Below are 20618 nucleotides of genomic sequence, written 5' to 3'. Positions count from 1 at the left end.
GATGAGCATCCTTGCGGCAGAGGATGGGTTGCGTTTTCTGAGCCAATTGTCTCTGGTGACACAGCTGTGCTTTGGTGGGATAAACACCAGGCTTTGGTGTCAGAAGACCCTGCTTCATTTCTGGGAGACTTGGGACCACTCACTCCAAGTCCACCTGCATTTCCACACCTATAAAATCATGCGGTGGGACTGCTCTCCTGGCCAACTACAGTTATGTGTGAAAATGTATTTTGAAAACAGTGCCTCACTTCAAAAGTATAAGACAGAATTAAAATGACTGCTGGTAAACCCTCTGTATTTGAATTTGTGGTGTTAAGGACCTATAAATTGGGCAGAAATCTTTTAAATTAACTCTATGAGTCCCTATACTGAACATTCTGTTGATTACTTCAGATATGAGCCAAGTATTTTATGAGGTATAATTTAACTACGAGATGATTTAAATACCAATTTCTCTTTTCCTCCAGCTTTATTGAGATCTAATTGATATATAACATTGTCAAATCTCAATTTCTTAAAATTATAGCATGTGTTGAAATTTTTCTGATAGTACTTTGTTAGAATTACAGCAAGTGAAAACTTACCCGTGTGTACAATTCTGTGTGTATGTTTCTGTGTGATGTGTATTTATGGTACATATGCAATTTATATGTATAGATACATATATACTTCGTTTTTCTCCCATGGGCATTAATGTTTGATTTCAAAGTAACTTCCAGCATCAATACTTGAAGAAAGGACACCATTAGACATTTTTTGGAAGAACTGTAATAACTGAGTTTTCAATCGTGTAACAAACAACACAATTTTCACTAAAGGATTAAAACGATCACTGAAACACTGCAGATTACTTCATTGCCCTTAGGAAATATAATTTACAAATGTACTGACAATAGATTCCTGTTGAGCAATATGTTAATATGATCATATTTACAGTATTTAAAAGTTTGTCCATTAAAATTGTTTTGCAGTAAAAATACTGTAGTTATTTCAAGCTGTGTTTAAGGCCAACATTGAAATCAAACACAGATGTAAACTATTTAAAAAGAAAATATTTGTGGAATATTTGAGAGTTCTCTGTAGCAAGCAAGTGCCATTGAAAGGATAAGAACTGAGGGGAAAAATCATATAAGGGAGATGGATGAAAAGCTTTGCTGGAACTTTTGAGGAAAAACCCCAACCTCGGCTTTGCTGGTGGTGGGGTGATAGGCAATCCTGTACTCTATCTCTATGTGAAAGTGCATGTAAATTCTGAAAATGTAGACAGATATCGTATATAATCCATATACATTCAACAATGGCATTATTTTATTCAACTAAAAGTACTTCTTAACATTGAAGCAATCTTTATTTCAGATATACATAACATGATACCAGAATTAAGTTCCGGTACCAATGAAGAATATAAGCTATAAATTATTTGTATTCATTAATCATAAATTTAGTTTAATTATAAATGGTGTCAGCCATTATTTTTGTGAGTGTTAGGAAGCATACCTTATATAGATCCCAATGATGCTGAGATCTGCAGCTTTAAAGTAATTATTATTAAGAAGGCATCATTCAATTCGATATTAGTATAGATTTTGAATTAATACTGCTTATTCTGAGGAACCGTAGTCAATACCATTGTCGTACTATTGCTTAGACAAATAAGTATTTTCATGTGGCTCTTTTTTTTTAAAGTAAAAGTCAAGATTTTCATGGGTCTGGGGATACTGACTAAATTGCTGGCAAATTCACATTTCCCTAGTTGGGTGGAGTGAAGAAAAGTTGCAAAGTGAGGTTGTTGCTTCTACAAAGAAAGACCAAAGAAATTAGTTTTTTTCTTTTTTTCCTGCTTTAGCACAAAATGCAAAATGCTATTTCCTTACACCTCCAGGGCAGGCCCTGGACCAGGGGAGAAAGTGGTGAGGCTGTACAGTGATTTCCACTGTAGGATCCATGTGTCTCTTTACAATTTTGGAAAAATCTCTCTCTGATTCTGAGTCTCCAGCTGCCTCTAATCATTGTGTTTCTATTGTGTTGCCCTTTTCATTTTGATTTGTGAGGTTTATTCATTGTATGATATGTCATTTGCTGAATATATGTATTGCAAATACACCCTATTTTTTGGATTTCCTTTTTCCTGTTATGATTATTACTTTTTGTGTGCTCTTTAAGAAATCTTTGCTTAACACACAGTTATAAAGACTGTTTTTTATGTTGTTTCCTTCCGGAAGCGTTATTGTTTTACATTTTACATTTCAGTCTGCAATTCATCTGGAATTGATGTTTGCACCTATTACAAGGGAGGGATCAAGATTTATTTTTCCCATTTGGATATCTAATTGGCCCCGCACCATCCATTGGAAAGACCATCATTTTTCCAGTGCACTGCAGTGCCATCTTCATCATAAATCTAGTGTCTATATCACCGTAAATTTGTTTGGGGACTTTCTATTCTGTTCCATTGGCTATTTGTCCAGGTTTGCACCCATTAAATACTGTCTGATTACTGTAGCTTTATAAAAGATGTGATGTTAAGTAGAATAACATCTCCAGTTTGGTTCTTCTTCTAAATTGTCTTGGGTATTCTTGATGCAGACCAACTTCATCAGAATCTATCTCAGGCGTAGATACTTTAAGAACTCCTCACTTGATTGCAACATGCAGCCAAGCTTGAGTCGCTTGTCTAAGAACTTTTGAGCAATTCCCTAAGTTTCTAGCAGGGCCTGTGGAAAAGTCTATCTGCTGATCAAATGTGATTCATTCTGCAAAAGGCACTGTACTAATTGGTACCCAAATGCAGCCTAACTGTTATTCCTTGGAGAAAATCTTAATATGTGATAATCTGGTTCACCAAGATGGGTGTATAATAGTAACTACTTTCCAGCTGACACTTTTTCTGTTGAATTTACTTTTCTTTCCTCCAATTTATAATCAAGTCTTCACTTTTTGATTTACTGTGAAGCAAGAATTGCTAGATAAACCACAAAAGCTATTTTCTTTAAAGACCTTTCAAAACCCCACAACTTTAATATCTACTTGTTATAGTGTTATTGTTAGATTTAAATTTAGTGGAAAATGGTCTTCTTATTAGTTCTTTGGTTTTAAACTCATAAATCCCTTTCATTAAATCTTTTTTTATTAAGATTTAGCAAACTCCCACAAGCATTTGGTAATATTACTGTGAAAGATTTGAGCTCACTGAGAGCTACTATTGTGATTTTTTTTTTAAGTGTAAAATGTAGTTGGAAATAATTTTCTGTTTTCAGTTCAACAACAAAAGCTGGGATAATACTTGTGTTCAAGTACTTATACTACATCCAATAGTCTGAGTATGCCCTGGTCCCTCCAAAACTTTCTTAATATTCTTAGTGTCAAAACATTTAAATACATTTAAACATATTGGTGGGAAATGGCCAGATTAAGAAGGAATGAAAGACTGCAGTTTTCAAGGGGCTACTTAATAGCTAACCTCAGACAAACTAAATGTTGCAACAATTTGATAGGAGTTATTTTGTTCCCTTACATGACAGTAATATTTACAGTTAAAATGATTAAGGTGTGTTCATTAGGTCAGATTAAATAATATATCTGTCCTGCTCTTAGCCTCTGCTCTTATTCATTCAGTCTGGTTGACTCACCAGAGCCACGGCAGGCACACTGTGAGACGTAACCCCTGAAAACATTTAAAGAAGGCAGGGACCAAAATAGCTTGTCACTGAGGGCTTATCTACAGGAAGGAGTGACAGTTCCTGGGAAGGGAGGCAGGAGAAACAGTAAGTAGGGAATCATGGAGCCTAAGTAGGTGAATGAAGGATGAGGAGTGGCAGAAAGGGGATAGATTGGTGAGGTTGGGAAGGGAGGGATTTTAGAGTTTGTCTAGTGGTTGGAATGCAATTGGTGGGTTAGGTGCACAGCTGTTACTAATCCCCCAGAAACTTTTCTTTCAGCAGGAGAGCCTTGTAGGAATCCTAGGGCTGCAGTCTACAGAAAAGGTCTTGTTTTTTGGAACTGCCTTTGAGATCTGACAATTCACAGAGAAGCCCAATGTTAGAGTCAATACCACACAATCTTGAGGAGCCAATGCAGCCTGGAACCAGCTCTTGGGGACCTTTCACAACTCGCTTAGTGGCTGAAGGTGGCTTTATGGTGTTCAACGGCTCCTCTTGTCTTTTCCCCATTATCATGTTATTTGAATTCTGCACTCAATTCCACCATGATGTGGGGTGGGCACTTCACAACACCAAAAACAAGCAATGCTTGGGACACCAGCTGGGTGTCCTACAATTCACCTCAATTCTGACACTATCTACCCAGAAATAGCATCAGATTCTACACATGTAAAGGGCTCAGCTCTCCACTTCAGATGCCAATTGCAAGCCCATGGTGTTACCTGTGCTTATGACTTACAGGCTACAGATTGGATGTGTTACCTAACCAGTCTCATTTTGCCCTCCGCATAGTATGGCAGCCACTGATATGACACGCTTTGCAGCAGAGAAAGGGTTTATTGACAAGGCAGCCAAGCAAGGAGATGGGAGTACAATTCTCAAATCTGCCTTGCCAAAAATGGGGATTAGGGATATTTATGGGATAAAGGGGCAGGGTAGTCTGAAGTGTGGGGGTAGATGATTAGAGGTAAGGAGAAATGAGGTAACTGATGATCTGCACAAGTGTAGTCAAGTTTTATGGCTCCTCATAGGACACATCTTCACAAAATGGTGGTGTTAGTATGAAGTGAGGGTGGAGTTTTCAGCCCCCTGATGTCAAAGGCTCACCTATTGGACGCTCACACACACCCAGTTGATGAGTTGGTGGTCTCAACTGGCTTGAACTGGACAAGGGGTTGACTCTCAGTTCCTGAAATACAACTTAAGCACCCATTACCATGGCGACCCAGGCTTCAGAGATGTTATCTGTAAGGAACCTAGAGGGAGTCTGATAATATATTGCTTATCTACATGACTTTTAAGACTAATCCTTAATGGTTATCTGGCCACTGGTTTCAGAGGTTCCAAAGGCCTCCTCCAACTCAGGATGCCAATCACAAATCCTTGTTGTTACCTGTACTTCTAATCAACTGGCTATAAATCAGAGGTTCCCACAACCCTTTCCTTGGGTTCAATTAATTTGTTAGAGTGGCTTGTAGAACTCAGAAAACCCATTTACTCACTAGATTACTGGTTTATTACAAGGGATATTAAAGGATACAAAGCAACAGCCAGATGAAGAGATGCATAGGGCAAGGTATGGGGAAATGTCGCCACTCTCTCAGCACCTCCACATGTTCACCAACCTGGAAGCTCTCCAAAGCCATCCTCTTGGGATTTTATGAAGGCTTCATTACACAGCCATGATTGATTAAATCATTGGCCATTGGTGACTGATTCAACCTCTAGACCCTCTCCCTACCCTGTCCCTCTGGTGGCGTGGGAATGAAAGTTCCAACCTTTTAATCACACGGTTGGTTCTTCAGGCAACTGGCTCCCATCCTTAGGTTTTGTCCAAAAGTTGCCTCATTAGCATAATAAAATACACCTTTTTTTGCTCTCATCACTTAAGAAATTCCAAGGGTTTTAGGAGCTCTGTGCCAAAGGGGACACAGACTCAATATACATTTCTTATTATGAATCACAGCATCACACATAATGATCTTGAACATGAAGAGCAATCCTAATTCCACCTCTAAGGGAAGTTAGAATGAAAGTTGAGCAAAGTCTAGCATATACTGCAAACATGCTTCAGGAAGCCTAAAACATGTCTTGCCCATTCCCAAATCTAAGCCTTTTCTTAAATGGCACCCATCATTTAGATATACATCTCCCTTCTCCTCCATCCAGTTAATCTCACCCAAGTAAATAAGAAGACATTGATAGAGAGGAGGCCCCTTATTTTACTGGGCTGCTCCTTCATTTTGGCATAATTTAATTTCTCTTGTTTTACACTTCTTATTTTCAACTGATAAGATTCCTTGGTCTTGTTTTATTCTTTGGCTTTGTGGGACTTTAGCCAGTGTAGGTGCAAATCGATAGTTTGAATATTGAGCATGGTTTTCCCTAGCTATTCATATTACTTCAGTTTGCAGTCATTTGAATATATTAATACACATGTGCATATGTGCATATAGTTTTAGAATGGTTAGTTTATCTGTCACTTTAGTTTCCCCCAGCAAGAAACTTATGGGCAGAGTGTTTCAGCATCATACTATACAGATAATCAGCACCAAATTTGTTTCCCAAATATGGCAGTCTGATATTGATGAAGCTGTCTTTGAAAATGACAGAAAAAATTTTCCCCAAATTTCTCATATGAGTTCTCAAATGTTGTATATTTTCCTTTTTTTGTTGTTGTTATTCTCTCTCTTTTAGCACTGGAGAACATTGTTGCAATTTACCATTCAATATTTGTGCATGAAGGATCACAAAATAAGTCATTATAAAAATTGGCCAAAATACTTGGAAAATTTTAAAAATTACAGATTAAAGACAGGCTAAAATAATACAGTGTGTTCTATGTGTTTTCTTTTTCAGGTCAGAACTGTGGAGGCTTAGTCCAGGGTCCCAATGGCACCATCGAGAGCCCAGGGTTTCCACACGGTTATCCAAACTACGCTAACTGCACCTGGATCATTATCACGGGAGAACGCAATCGGATACAATTGTCATTTCATACCTTTGCTCTTGAAGAAGATTTTGATATTTTATCAGTTTACGATGGACAGCTCCAACAGGGGAATTTGAAAGTGAGGTAAAGTATTCGCTCTTCATATTCTATGCTACCTAACATGGATTAGGTAGCACTGTTTGACTTACTGACGTTCTGAAACTTAATTGGAATTAATATTTGAATTTAATTATCAGAAAATAAAATTTTAGTTGCTGTAAAGAAAAGTAAAGACCATAGATTTGTGCAGAATTTTTTTGCTACTTAAAAACATAACTTCTTATGGAAAGCAATCATTGGCTTCATTTATGGACATCAAATTGTTCAAGATCTGTAAAACAGTGTTGTCAAGGTAATTTAAGTAAAGTTAAAATACACCATTGTTTTTAAGCAACTGTGGATTTGAGAGAAATGCATGAGTACAGTTTAGGGAACAACAAAAGAAACTATATTGTCAGAGAATATATTCAATAAAAAGAACATTGGAGGTGAGGGGCTAAAAATGTGAAAGAATACAGCACTCTTTGGAGAATTTTTGGTTTACGTGATCATAACATATTCTATTCCCCGTTAGTTTTCTCTTTTGATGTGATTTTTACCATGAGGAAAGAAAAGTATCTCCTGGGATAATTTTAAGTTATTTTTTTTCATTTATCAATAGGAAAAAAAACTGTACCTGTACAACTATATCCACTTTTTTCTAACTTGGCAAAGGGACAGCAATATCCCTTTCAGAGAAATTAGATTTTCTTAACTAAATTGATGAACATATTTAAATATATACATATAAGGCAAATAAAAATTTTTTCTCTGGTTTTAAAATTCTGCATTAATTAGAAATTAACTTTGTTGTCTATGTAAAGTCTTGTAGAAAAATTGACAGTAGGGAGAAGGAATTGTACCACTAGGATAAATAAAATGGTATTGATGCTAATGTTAGCAGTAATACACAACAATCATATACCTTATTCATGATTTTGTGGATTGAGAAAAAAACTCTACAAAAATATATAATTGTATTTCTACATCCAGTTAATATATTAATATATATTAACTATATAGTTAATATGTTAAATATATAATATTAATATATTTAAAATATATTTTATTTTCATAACACCTTCTAGTTTCTCTTGGGTCATCTACAATGTCTGTTGTCTGTTTTTAGAAACACTTTTCCACTGCCCCTTTCTGTCCTATATTGCACACAGCTATCTCCTTTCTGAATCAGTTAGGTAGACTTTCTTTCTCCTTGTCTCACAGGTATGGTCCTGCATCTGGATGCCTGGACAGAGTATCTACACATACAATCCTTGCTAATTTGATGCAAGATTTCTTATCCTCTTTCCTGTTCTTCTAAACATTAGTTATTAGTTTTTATTCCAAATTATTAACGCTACTAAGGAATAGTGTTATGTGGTAATAAGAGAAAGAATTATAATCAAAACTGCGAAGAGGTATGGCAAAAAATGAAATAGGGAATCCAGTTTATTCAAATATAAACGCTTATGACTTTGTGTTAAAAGTTATTTTTTCTCTCCCCATTAAAAAAAATGCCTAGTTGATATGGACTCTTAAAAAATACTTCTGTGTCGATATTTTCATTTCCTATAGTTCTATTATAATTCCTATAATTCTGTCCTATTCTAAAGGAAACCTGTCTTAAATGTTAATTTGATCAACTACTTGTCTTTCAACAATTTACTATCGTCTTATGTTCTTCTGGTGATACTATGATCACTTTACATGTTAATAACTAAAAAGTTTACAAAACTTTGCCAACATTCAAATATTGAATATTTTCAATGTTATAACAGGATCAGCAGTGGAAATATTAAGGTTAGGACAATGAGATTCATCGTATTTTATTTCGAGGTTCCAGTGAATAGCATACAAATTGACGTTTGTGCCTCAGAGAGCTTTATAAATATTGGTGAGTTATATGTACGACGTCATGATTCTTCTACTCACTTTTGATATTTTTACCAGAGAAAGCAATGAAGGCTGATAAGAAAGACTTCTCAGGTTCACATAAATTATTCAGTTACCTACAATTTTTTATTTGAGACAGAAAACAAATATGTCATATCTCTGCCTGTCTTTTGTCCTTAACGTAGATTATTTTGTTTCTATATTAAATTGTATAATTCATCCTCCTATCTCCACACATAAAAATATCTTTTTGAGTGGACATTCTATGAGGGTATGGTAACTATTCTGGGGACAGAAGTCACTGTTTTAGGTATCATAACAAATAGGCAAAACATAGAATTCCACTAACAACTGCTAAGTGCTCTGGGTCTTTACTCACATAAAATTTTGAATAAAAATGATGTGAAAAAGGAATATGAGTATTGTTAGGGCGAACACATTCGAGAAGGTGGCAACACTTCAACATTAGTTGATGGGCAAAGTAGTTATAAATAGTATCAAATTCTAATTACTGGGGAGGACTCGAATGCTATTTATTTTCCGTTCTATCTTGAAACAGTTGCTTATTTCTCAAATAAAATTAACTCACAACACTCAAAGAGGCTCTGGAGTTCAAACTAAGGATACTTTTGTAAGAAGATTGGTGTGTCAGCTGCTGATCCACTGAGCTGTCACGAAAGTTATTACTTAGAGCTGTCATGTTCTGTTGTTTTACTGCTGCACAAAAGCTGTTTTTAGTAGCTCAAAATGTGCACTAAAAAAAAAATTAATAGTTGTTTTGTGAAACAACTTGAGCATTTTATTATAAAGAAATCTCCTTTGTTTAACCACAATGAAGAATTTTTTTCTAAATAACATAAACTCTAGATTTAATCACCAACTAAGAGCTCAGAATTATTGATGTTTACATTGTAACCGGAACTTTAGTGAAGAATATATTATTTAGCCTATTTAAAAAAAATCTTTAAAGTAAAAAAAAAAAGGTACAATTTATGTCATCGTCTTGGATCATTTATATAATACAAACACATAAACATATATGTGATTTGTGCCTCCATCAATAAATTAAATTTTAGCATGTAGCTATTGAGAGGTAAACTAAAACTTATTTTAAGAGCAAGAGAAAAGATCTGACTCAAAATTAGAAATAGAAATCTGCTCTTTAACTAGCATTAAAACTAATTTTTATGAGCTGTCTTATTATTGCTAATTTTTGAATTTCTGGCCTTTATTGACTCTGCACCTTCTCTTGCTTCTCAAATCTCCAAGGAGGTCCAACTATGTAGTCAGAAAATCTCAAACTTTTTATTGCGTGGCATAACTTCATTAGCCACAACCTGTTTGGACCGCCACAGAAAATACTCCATAAAGGCCCCTGTTCTATGGTAGGTTGACCAATAAACGGATACAATGACATTCCTGCCCTGGGCTCCCTGCTCTAATCCTGAAACATTGGCTGCGGTCCTGTCCTCATCCATATTGCCAGTAGCATGAGCATCTCTAGTAAACGTGATCCCGATATTCAAGGAACTCTACAGTCTGACTCCAAACTACATTTCTGGCCTTCGGTCTCTTCCATTGGTTCCTTTTCTGTCTCAGTCTGTTTGGACTGTAACAACAGAATACCATAGACTATGTGGCTTACAAACACCAGATATTTATTTCTCATAGTTCTGAGGCTGAAAGTCCAGGATCAAGGTGCTGGCAAATGTGGTGTCTAACGAGGACCTGCTTCTTGGTTCATAGATGGCCGTCATCTGGCTGTGTTCTCACCCGGCAGAAGGGGTAAGGGAGCTCTGGGGTCTGTTATAAGGGTATTAATCCCATTCATGATGGCTCTACCCTCCTTACCTAATCACCTCCCAAAGCACCTCCTCCCTTCAAATCCATCACATTGGGGGTTAAGATTCCAACATATGAATTTGGCGAGGGGGTGGGGCACAGACATTCAGTCTATAGCACTATGGGAGTTTTCTTATTTAGTTGAAAGGACCTGTGGGTTATTCCTTGATCTGACCTTACATGAGAATATGTTTGTCATCTCTACTTCCTCGTCCTCCCTCTGCCCGCCTAAATGATACCCAACTTTCAAAATCCATTTCACTTGTATTTATTTCAGAAAATTTTCCCTGTGTGCCCAAGTTAAAAAACAACAACCAAAGAAAGTTTCTTTATTCCTAAACTCCTTTATCACTTACCACTAAACCTAGACCTTGAAGCATGTGCTCCTTTGAAATCATGCCGGCTCTAAACTAGCCTCTTGTTGGGGTTTGTATATCTCTGTGTTCTAGCATATTAAACAGAACATACATCCACTGAGAGCAAGAAATGTGGCGTGAGTGTGTCTTCTCTAGAGATGACAGATATGTTGACTTTAAAATAGTCAATAAATATTTGTGGGGTGATTTTGATTTAAAATATTCCTGATTCAGGGCCACTCCTCACTGTCCTCTGTGTATATAACCCAACATGACCTAATGTAACTCTCTCCTCTGGATGAATATGAGTTAATTGTCCAACATAGTCACTGTTTTCCAGTAGATGTTCTCTGAATTTGAAGTAAGGTTTATTTGTCCCCAAATCAGAAAATAATTGAAGTTGACATCAATTTCAATCTATGATAACATTATGATATCAAACTTTGAAAAGAAATCCCATTATAACCTCAAAAAGGGAATAAAAGTGAATCTATCAAGGAAAACTGTGCCATGCAAATGTGGAAAATCAGTATGTATTACCCCATGATTATTGTAGAGTACAAGACCTAGGAAAATCACTTTCACAGTTATCTTGATTCTCTCTCCCTCTCTAACTTTTACAAGATTACCCCTAATTTTCTGCAATGATGGTAATGAAGACGTTTGAGATGATAGTGATAGGGCCATTAAAATCAGGAAATCATGAATAAGTATTGCTAAAATATCACAGTTTTTTCCAATTATTTTTTAAACTGTAACAATGTATTGGAATGCATTAAACACTAATGAAGCAACTTATATAATATTTACTACGTCTGATGATGTTTAGAACTTGAGAACTTTTAAGGGCTAGCAAGGGATTTCAATTGCATTCGGACTATATTAGAATAGAGATCCAGCAATGTCCAAACTCTGCCTTCCTGTACTCCATTGTCAGTATGAGGTCCTGAGGGAGCCATTCACAGATCAATAGTGGAATAAAAATCAAAGCATCATTTTATTTTTAGCCTGGCTTGTGACTAATGACCCAATTAAGACTCTGATAAATGTAGGGTAAAGTGTGTACAAAAGCTTCCATAGGGACTGGAGTTTCGTACTAATACCAAACACATATCTTGACATATCATTGTGTTTGGCCAACCACAAGGTCGGGGACTGGAAGGAATAACCAGCATGACAAGATGGGCCCATGGGGGAGTCTTCAAGATGGCGGCGTAGGCAGACTCTGAACTCACCTCCTCCCGTGGACACAGCCAATTTACAACTACTCCTGGAAAAATTACCCCTGAGACAGAACTGAAAACTGGAGAAGAGGAACTCCTGCAACAACGGACAATCCTAACTGGGGTAGAAGAGGCAGAGACTCCCTTCCGGAGAGGAAAAATGCCGCCTTCACAAGCCGCCAGCTTCACGGCCGCCGGAGCAGCTCACAGGTACGCAGCCTCCCTGGAGGCGCGGGGTCCTGAGCCGGGAGCGCCCCCGCTGTGGGCATTTTGTGGACCCAGCACAATCGACACCAGTGGCATAATATCTGACTTTGCCTGCTACTAAAGCATTGAGTAGCACCCCCAGAAAACCCGGTTCACAAAGAAACTAAAACTGGCTCTTAAAGGGCCTGCGCACAAACTGACCCGTTCCAGAAAGCATCCTAAAATCACCAGAAAGAAAGGTGCACAGTGCTTCGGTGACAAGAGACTCACCTAATAGGCCCTGAGTGCATCTCGGTGAGGGGTGAGACCTCTCCGGGGACTGGGACATTGGCGGCGGCCATTGTTGTGGCCTGGTGTGAGCGTGCTGACACAGACGCCATTGGAGTTCTCCCTGAGGCCTGCTAGCCCAGGGTTTGCCCCACCCGCTAGAGCACCAATTTAATCTAGCTCAGCCAGGGCAGGCAGCCCACCCTAGAGACTGGCCCCACCCAACAACAAGCCCTCAGGCAACGTGTGGGCCTGCATAGATTGGTGACTGGATGCTCTGCAGCCTGGCAACTGAGCTGACTTGAGCTGGGCAGGGTGTGCACAAGGAGCGGGTGGAGAGTGTGGGGTGGTGGCGGAGTGTGTGGGGCTCCCGCCTTGGAGAGACTGGGTCCGCTTGGGGAGGTCGGGGCGTTCACACGGGGCAGGACTGTGTTGACTGTGTGTGTGGACCTGTGGGCAACAGGGCTTGTCAGCTGCAGAAGACTTGTGCTTCTCAAAGACCCACATAGGGGGTTTGCCCCACCTTCCAAAGCCTGAAGCAATTGGGTGCTCCTGTGCCTGAGGCCAGCCCCACCCAGCCGCAATCCTCAGAGAGCTGACAAGAGACCTAATAGGCTAGAGGTTTACAGCAATTGTAAGGCCCTGAGCCTAACAACCTGCCACACTGGGGTCCTACTCACTTAAAAGAAATACTGCAACACAAATGTGGTATTAGAACTTACAGCCAACTGTGCTGGGGCTCCCCACACCTGATAAAGAGACTGAAGGGCCCACAACAACTGCAAGCAGCTGAGCATTACAACAGATGGCCAGGAGCATAACTCAGCCTCCCTGGGCGCCTATAGGGAGAGCTAACAGGCCACAATAGAAGGACACACGTAGCCCACATAGGGGCCACCCCTGGAACATTGAGAACTGAGGGAAGCATACTGGAAGCCTCCTAAGGCATCACTTACATAAGGTCACCTATCCAAGAGCAGGAGACGTAGCTGACCTACCTAATACGTAGACACAAGCACAGGGAAAGAGGCAAAATGAGGAGGCAAAAGAATACATTCCAAGTAAGGGAACAGGACAAAACCCCAGAAAAGGAACTAAGTGAAACAGAAATGAGCAATCTACCCGACAGAGAGTTCAAACTAAGAGTGTTAAGGATGCTCACTGATCTGGGGAGAAGAATAGATGAACTCAGTGAGAATGTCAACAAAGAAATGGAAGATATAAAAAAGAACCAATCAGAAATGAAGAATACAATACTGGAAATGAAAAATTCATTAGAGGGACTCAAAAGCAGAGTAGAGGATACAGAAGAACGGATCTGTGAGCTAGAAGAAAGACTAGAAGAAATTACCCAAGGTGAACAGGTAAAAGAGAAAAGAATTAAAAAGAGTGAGGACAGTCTAAGGGACCTCTGGGACAACATCAAGCGCACTAACATCCGTGTTATAGGTGTCCCGGAAGGAGAAGAGCGAGACAAGGGGGCAGAGAATTTATTTCAAGAAATAATAGATGAAAACTTCCCTAACCTAAGGAAGGAAACAGACATCCAGGTACAGGAGGCACAGAGAGCCCCAAACAAGATAAACCCAAAGAGGCCCACACCAAGACACATCATAATCAAAATGTCCAGAATTAAAGATAAAGAGAGAATCCTAAAAGCCGCAAGAGAATGTCAAGTTACATACAAAGGAAACCCCATAAGGCTATCAGCTGACTTCTCAGCAGAAACCTTACAGGCTAGAAGAGAATGGCACGATATATTTAAAATGCTAAAAGGAAAAAACTTACAGCCAAGAATACTCTACCCAGCAAGGTTATCATTCAAAATGGAAGGAGAGATCAAAATTTTCCCAGATAAGCAAAAATTAAAGGAGTTTGTCACCAAGAAACCAGTGTTACAAGAAATGTTAAAGGGACTGATTTAAGGGGAAAAGAGAAGACCACAAATAGGAAAAATTATCTATTTCCACGATTAGAACGTAATGGACACAAATGCACAAAAAAGAGGTTGGATATGATATCAAAAACATAAAAGGAGGGAGGAGGGTAGTTAAAGAGTACAGCTTTCAGACAGAGGTCAAACTAAAGTGACCATCAATTCTGTATAGAAGAAGTAAGGAACAGAGAAGGACTACTAAAACACTGAGGAAAAAAAAAAAAAAGTTAAAACATGGCAGTAAGTACATACTTATCAATAGCTACTTTAAACGTCAATGGACTAAATGCTCCAATTAAAAGGCATAGGGTGGCTGACTGGATAAAAAAACAAGACCCATATATATGCTGCATACAAGAGACACACTTCAGACCTAAAGACACTCACAAACTGAAAGTGAAGGGATGGAAAAAGATACTCCACGCAAATGGCAATGAAAAGAAAGCCGGGGTAGCAGTACTCATATCAGACAAAATAGACTTTAAAACAAAAACTGTAAAAAGAGACAAAGAAGGGCATTACATAATGAACAAGGGAACACTCCAACAAGAGGATATAACACTTGTAAATATCTACGCACCCAATGTAGGTGCACCTAAATATATAAAGCAATTATTAACAGACATAAAAACAGAAATAGACAGTAACACAATAATAGTAGGGGACTTTAACACTCCACTTACACCAATGGATAGATCATCCAAACAGAAGATCAATAAGGAAACATTGGCCTTAAACGACACACTAGAACAGATGGACCTAGTAGATATATACAGAGCATTCCATCCAAAAACCGAAGAATACACGTTCTTTTCAAATGCACATGGAACATTCTCCAGGATTGATCACATATTAGGCCACAAAACAAGTCTCCATAAATTTAAGAAGATTGAAATAATACCAAGCATCTTTTCTGACCACAACGGTATGAAACTAGAAATCAACTATAGGAAGAAAATCAGAAAAGCCACAAATACATGGAGATTAAACAAAATGCTACTGAACAACGACTGGGTTAACGAAGAAATCAAAGAAGAAATCAAAAAATACCTGGAGACAAATGAAAATGAAAATACGTCATGCCAGAATTTATGGGATACAGCAAAAGCGGTTCTAAGAGGGAAGTTTATAGCGATACAGGCCTATCTCAACAAACAAGAAAAATCTCAAATAAACAATCTAACAATGCACCTAAAGGAACTGGAAAAAGAAGAACAAACCAAGCCCAAAATCAGTAGAAGAAGGGAAATAATAAAAATCAGAGCAGAAATAAATGAAATAGAGACCAAAAACAATAGAAAAAATTAATAAAACCAAGAGCTGGTTCTTTGAAAAGATGAACAAAATAGACAAACCTTTAGCTAGACTCACCAAGAAAAAAAGAGAGAAGGCACAAATAAGTAAAATCAGAAATGAAAGAGGAGAGGTTACAACAGACACCTCAGAAATACAAAAGATTATAAGAGAATACTATGAAAAACTATATGCCAACCAATTCGACAATCTGGAAGAAATGGATAAATTCTTAGAATCATACAACCTTCCAAAACTGGATCAAGAAGAAGTAGAGAATTTGAATAGACCAGTCACCAGTAAGGAGATCGAAACAGTAATCAAAAACCTCCCCAAAAATAAAAGTCCAGGACCAGATGGCTTCCCTGGTGAATTCTACCAAACATTCAAAGAAGACTTAATACCTATCCTTCTCAAACTCTTCCAAAAAATTGAGGAGGAGGGGAAGCTCCCTAACTCATTCTACGAAGCTGACATTACCCTGATACCAAAACCAGACAAGGACAACACAAAAAAAGAAAATTACAGGCCAATATCACTGATGAACATCGATGCGAAAATCCTCAACAAAATACTAGCAAATCGCATACAACAATACGTTAAAAAGATTATACACCATGATCAAGTGGGATTTATTCCAGGTATGCAGGGATGGTTTAACATTCGCAAATCAATCAACGTAATACACCACATTAATAAAATGAAGAACAAAAATCACATGATCATCTCAATAGATGCAGAGAAAGCATTTGACAAGATCCAGCATCCATTTATGATAAAAACTCTGAATAAAATGGGTATAGAAGGAAAGTATCTCAACATAATAAAGACCATATATGAGAAACCCACAGCTAATATCATCCTCAATGGTGAAAAACTGAAACCTATCCCTCTAAGAACAGGAACCAGACAAGGATGCCCACTGTCACCACTCCTATTTAACATAGTATTGGAAGTCCTAGCCAGAGCAATCAGGCAAGAGAAAGAAATAAAAGGGATCCAAATTGGAAAGGAAGAAGTGAAACTGTCACTATTTGCAGATGACATGATTTTATATATAGAAAACCCTAAAGAATCCACCAGAAAACTTTTAGAAGTAATAAACGAATATGGTAAAGTTGCAGGATACAAAATCAACATACAAAAATCAGTTGCATTTCTGTACAGCAACAACGAAGTAGAAGAAAGAGAAATTAAGAATACCATTCCATTCACAATTGCAACAAAAAGAATAAAATACCTAGGAATAAACTTAACCAAAGAGGTGAAAGATCTCTACACCGAAAACTATAAAACATTTCTGAAAGAAATTGAAGAAGACACAAAGAAATGGAAAGATATTCCGTGCTCTTGGATTGGAAGAATTAACATAGTTAAGATGTCCATACTTCCTAAAGCCATCTATAGATTCAATGCAATCCCTATCAAAGTTCCAACAACATTTTTCACAGAAATAGAACAAAGAATCCTAAAATTTATATGGAACAGCAGAAGACCCCGAATAGCTAAAGGAATCCTGAGAAAAAAGAACAAAGCTGGAGGTATCACACTCCCTGATATCAAAATATACTACAAAGCTATAGTAACCAAAACAGCATGGTACTGGCACAAAAACAGACACACAGATCAATGGAATAGAATCGAAAGCCCCGAAATAAACCCACACATCTATGGACAGCTAATCTTTGACAAAGGAGCCAAGAACATATATTGGGGAAAAGAAAGTCTCTTCAACAAATGGTGTTGGGAAAACTGGATAGCCACATGCAAAAAAATGAAAGTAGACCCTTACCTTACACCATACACAAAAATTAACTCCAAATGGATTAAAGACTTGAATGTAAGACCTGAAACTGTGAAAGTTCTAGAAGAAAACATAGGCAGTACGCTCTTCGACATCGGTCTTAGCAACATCTTTTCAAACCCCACATCTGACCGGGCAAGAGAAACAATAGAAAAAATAAACAAATGGGACTACATCAAACTAAAAAGCTTCTGCACAGCAAAGGAAACCATCAACAAAACGAAAAGACAACCTAACAATTGGGAGAAGATATTTGCAAACCATACATCTGATAAGGGCTTAATCTCCAAAATATATAAAGAACTCATGCATCTCAACAACAACAAAACTAACAACCCAATTAAAAAATGGGCAAAAGACCTGAACAGACATTTCTCCAAAGAAGATATACAGATGGCCAACAGACACATGAAAACATGTTCAAAATCACTAACTATCAGGGAAATGCAAATCAAAACTACAATGAGATATCACCTCACGCCCATCGGAATGGCTATAATTAACAAGACAGGAAACAACATGTGTTGGAGAGGATGTGGAGAGAAGGGAACTCTCATACACTGCTGGTGGGAGTGCAAACTGGTGCAGCCACTATGGAAAACAGTATGGAGATTCCTCAAAAAATCAAGGATAGAACTACCATATGATCCAGCTATTCCATTGCTGGGTATTTATCCAAAGAACTTGAAAACACCAATGCATAAAGATACATGCACCCCTGTGTTCATTGCAGCCTTATTCACGATAGCCAAGACTTGGAAGCAACCTAAGTGCCCATCAAGGGACGAATGGATAAAGAAGATGTGGTATATATACACAATGGAATACTACTCAGCCATAAGAAACGATGAAATCCAGCCACTTGTGACAACATGGATGGACATTGAGGGTATAATGCAAAGTGAAATAAGTCAGAGGGAGAAGGCCAAATACCGTATGATTTCCTTCATTAAGTAGTAGATAATAACAACAATAAACAAACACATAGGGACAGAGATTGGATTGGTGGTTACCAGAGGGGAAGGGGGGAGGGAGGAGGGTGAAAGGATAATTCGGTACATGTGTGTGGTGATGGGTTGTAATTAGTATTTTGGTGGTGAACATGATGTAGTCCATGCAGAAATAGAAGTACAATGATGTACACCTGAAATTTTTACAACGTTATAAACCAACGTTACCGCAATAAACAAAAAATTAAATAAAAAAAAAAAAAAAAAAAAAAAAATGGGCCCATGGGGAGGGAAGGCCCCAGGAAATGGGCCTTGCTGACTGAGCAAGGAAGGGTTAGAAGATCCCTCTCTACAGAGGTGATGTTTCAGGCTGTCCAAGCCCAGTAGCCCAACCAGTGCTTAGGTATCTGATTAAACATGTTCTCATGACTTAGTGAGGAACTTAAGAGTTGTTGAGGGGGACAGTGGTTGTGTTTGGTCCTCTCATATAAACCTATCACATTGCCATAATTATGTGAATTTGTTAACCATGTTCATTATTCTATATACATATTTTAAGGTAATGAAATAAAAAATAATTTTGTTTAATACATCTTCCACATTTCCTTTATCAATATATGCTTGAAATTATATCAGTGTTTCTCAACCAGGGGTGATTTTATGCCCCTGGGGACATTTGGCAATGTCTGGAGACACTTTTGGTTGTCACCATTGGGTGGGGGCGCTGCTGGAATGTGGCAGGTATAGTACAGAGATGTGGATAAATGTCCTACAAGGCACAAGACAGCCCCACATGACAAAGAATTGTCTGCCACAAATGTCAATAATGCCGAGGATGAAACCCCCTGATTGATAACAATAAACCATCTATAAAAACCATCTATAGGGTCGGCGTCGTGGCTTAGTGGTTAAGTGCGCGTGCTCCGCTGCTGGCGGCCCGGGTTAGGATCCCAGGCGCGCACGGACTCACCGCTTCTCCGGCCATGCTGAGGCCGCGTCCCACATACAGCAACTAAAAGGATGTGCAGCTATGACATACAACTATCTACTGCGGCTTTGGGGGAAAAATAAATAAATAAATAAAGTGTTAAAAGCCATCTATAGCTATAGCCATCTCTATCTGTTCCTACACCTGTATCTCTTTACATTGTTTTTCTTTTCAAGGACCCAAGCTGAAAGAGATAGAATAGAACTTGTTGAGACCCGGAGATAGTTACATCTCTGCTGTGCAGAGGCAGCCAGGCAGATGGACTAATTGAAGTGAACAGAAATGATGGTGTCGCAGAATTGTGTCAGCAAGGAAATGGAATTTCCACAGTATTAAGCATAATCAAATTTCACCAATAATCATTTTTACATTCTCTCTCAAAAGGAAATGAAATTATTTTTTTTAGTCCTTGATTTCTGGGAAAAGGAACATAAACTGTCAAAAAGTCAGTAAGATATTAATTGACTTTTATTATTCTTCATGGTAGTGAATCTGTAAAAATAGTTTGTTAAAATGGCTTACTGGGAAGCTATCCGTACTAATAATTAATAAGGAGCTATAAATAATCACATTCCTTAGAATTTCCAAGACTTTAAATGAACTTTATATGGATAACCAGGTTTGTAGTTGAATTTTTGTAAGATTTACTTTTCTCCCATCCCTCCTTTTAAGTGTTTGAATAGCAAAACCTGTGCTGATTTATCCTTCTATCTTCCCCAGCAGCTAAGTACTTAGAACACATTAACCAAATGCGTTTCAATTGAATAAATGTACATTCATTGTTTACAAAATAATTTTTAAAGCAATGAATGTTATATACAAAAATATGTTAGTTATACACTTTTAATTCACAAAATTAAAGAAATAGCTTATTACTTAGTACCTGAAACAGTTCTTTCTTTTACTATAATAAACAGAATCACCCTCCTTTCACATATAAATATGATTCACTTTGTATCTGAAAGTACTAAAAAAAAAAAACCAAAAAGGTAAATATTTATCTTAGAAGGAGTCTTGTTTCAAACTTTTTAAATGTTACTGTTATTCTGGAGTTATTTTGATATTTAGGCATTTTATGAGTTTGTACAGCCAATAGTATGATAAAAATTGTATAAGCAATTAAGAGTATTTATAGTCCAAAGCCTTTAAATTTAGAAAATTCTTTCAAA

General features: G+C 37.7%; 1 protein-coding gene across 1 annotated transcript in view; it reads left to right on the top strand.

Annotated features, from left to right (window-relative positions):
• Positions 1-495: 495 nt before the first annotated feature.
• The window catches only part of CSMD1 (CUB and Sushi multiple domains 1), a gene marked incomplete at its 5' end in the record, with an annotated part of 1589548 nt that continues 1569425 nt past the window's right edge, over positions 496-20618 (top strand). The window contains 2 exons of the mRNA XM_087418289.1: positions 496-549; positions 6524-6735. Of these exons, the coding sequence (XP_087274415.1) occupies positions 496-549; positions 6524-6735 (266 nt within the window). The remainder of the gene's footprint in view (positions 550-6523; positions 6736-20618) is intronic.

Source organism: Ceratotherium simum, chromosome 28 (assembly GCF_057802395.1).
Source record: "Ceratotherium simum simum isolate JZ-2026a chromosome 28, ASM5780239v1, whole genome shotgun sequence".
Lineage (NCBI taxonomy): Eukaryota > Metazoa > Chordata > Mammalia > Perissodactyla > Rhinocerotidae > Ceratotherium > Ceratotherium simum.
Note: the sequence above shows the minus strand (reverse complement) of the source record. Positions and strands in the feature narration are given on the sequence as shown.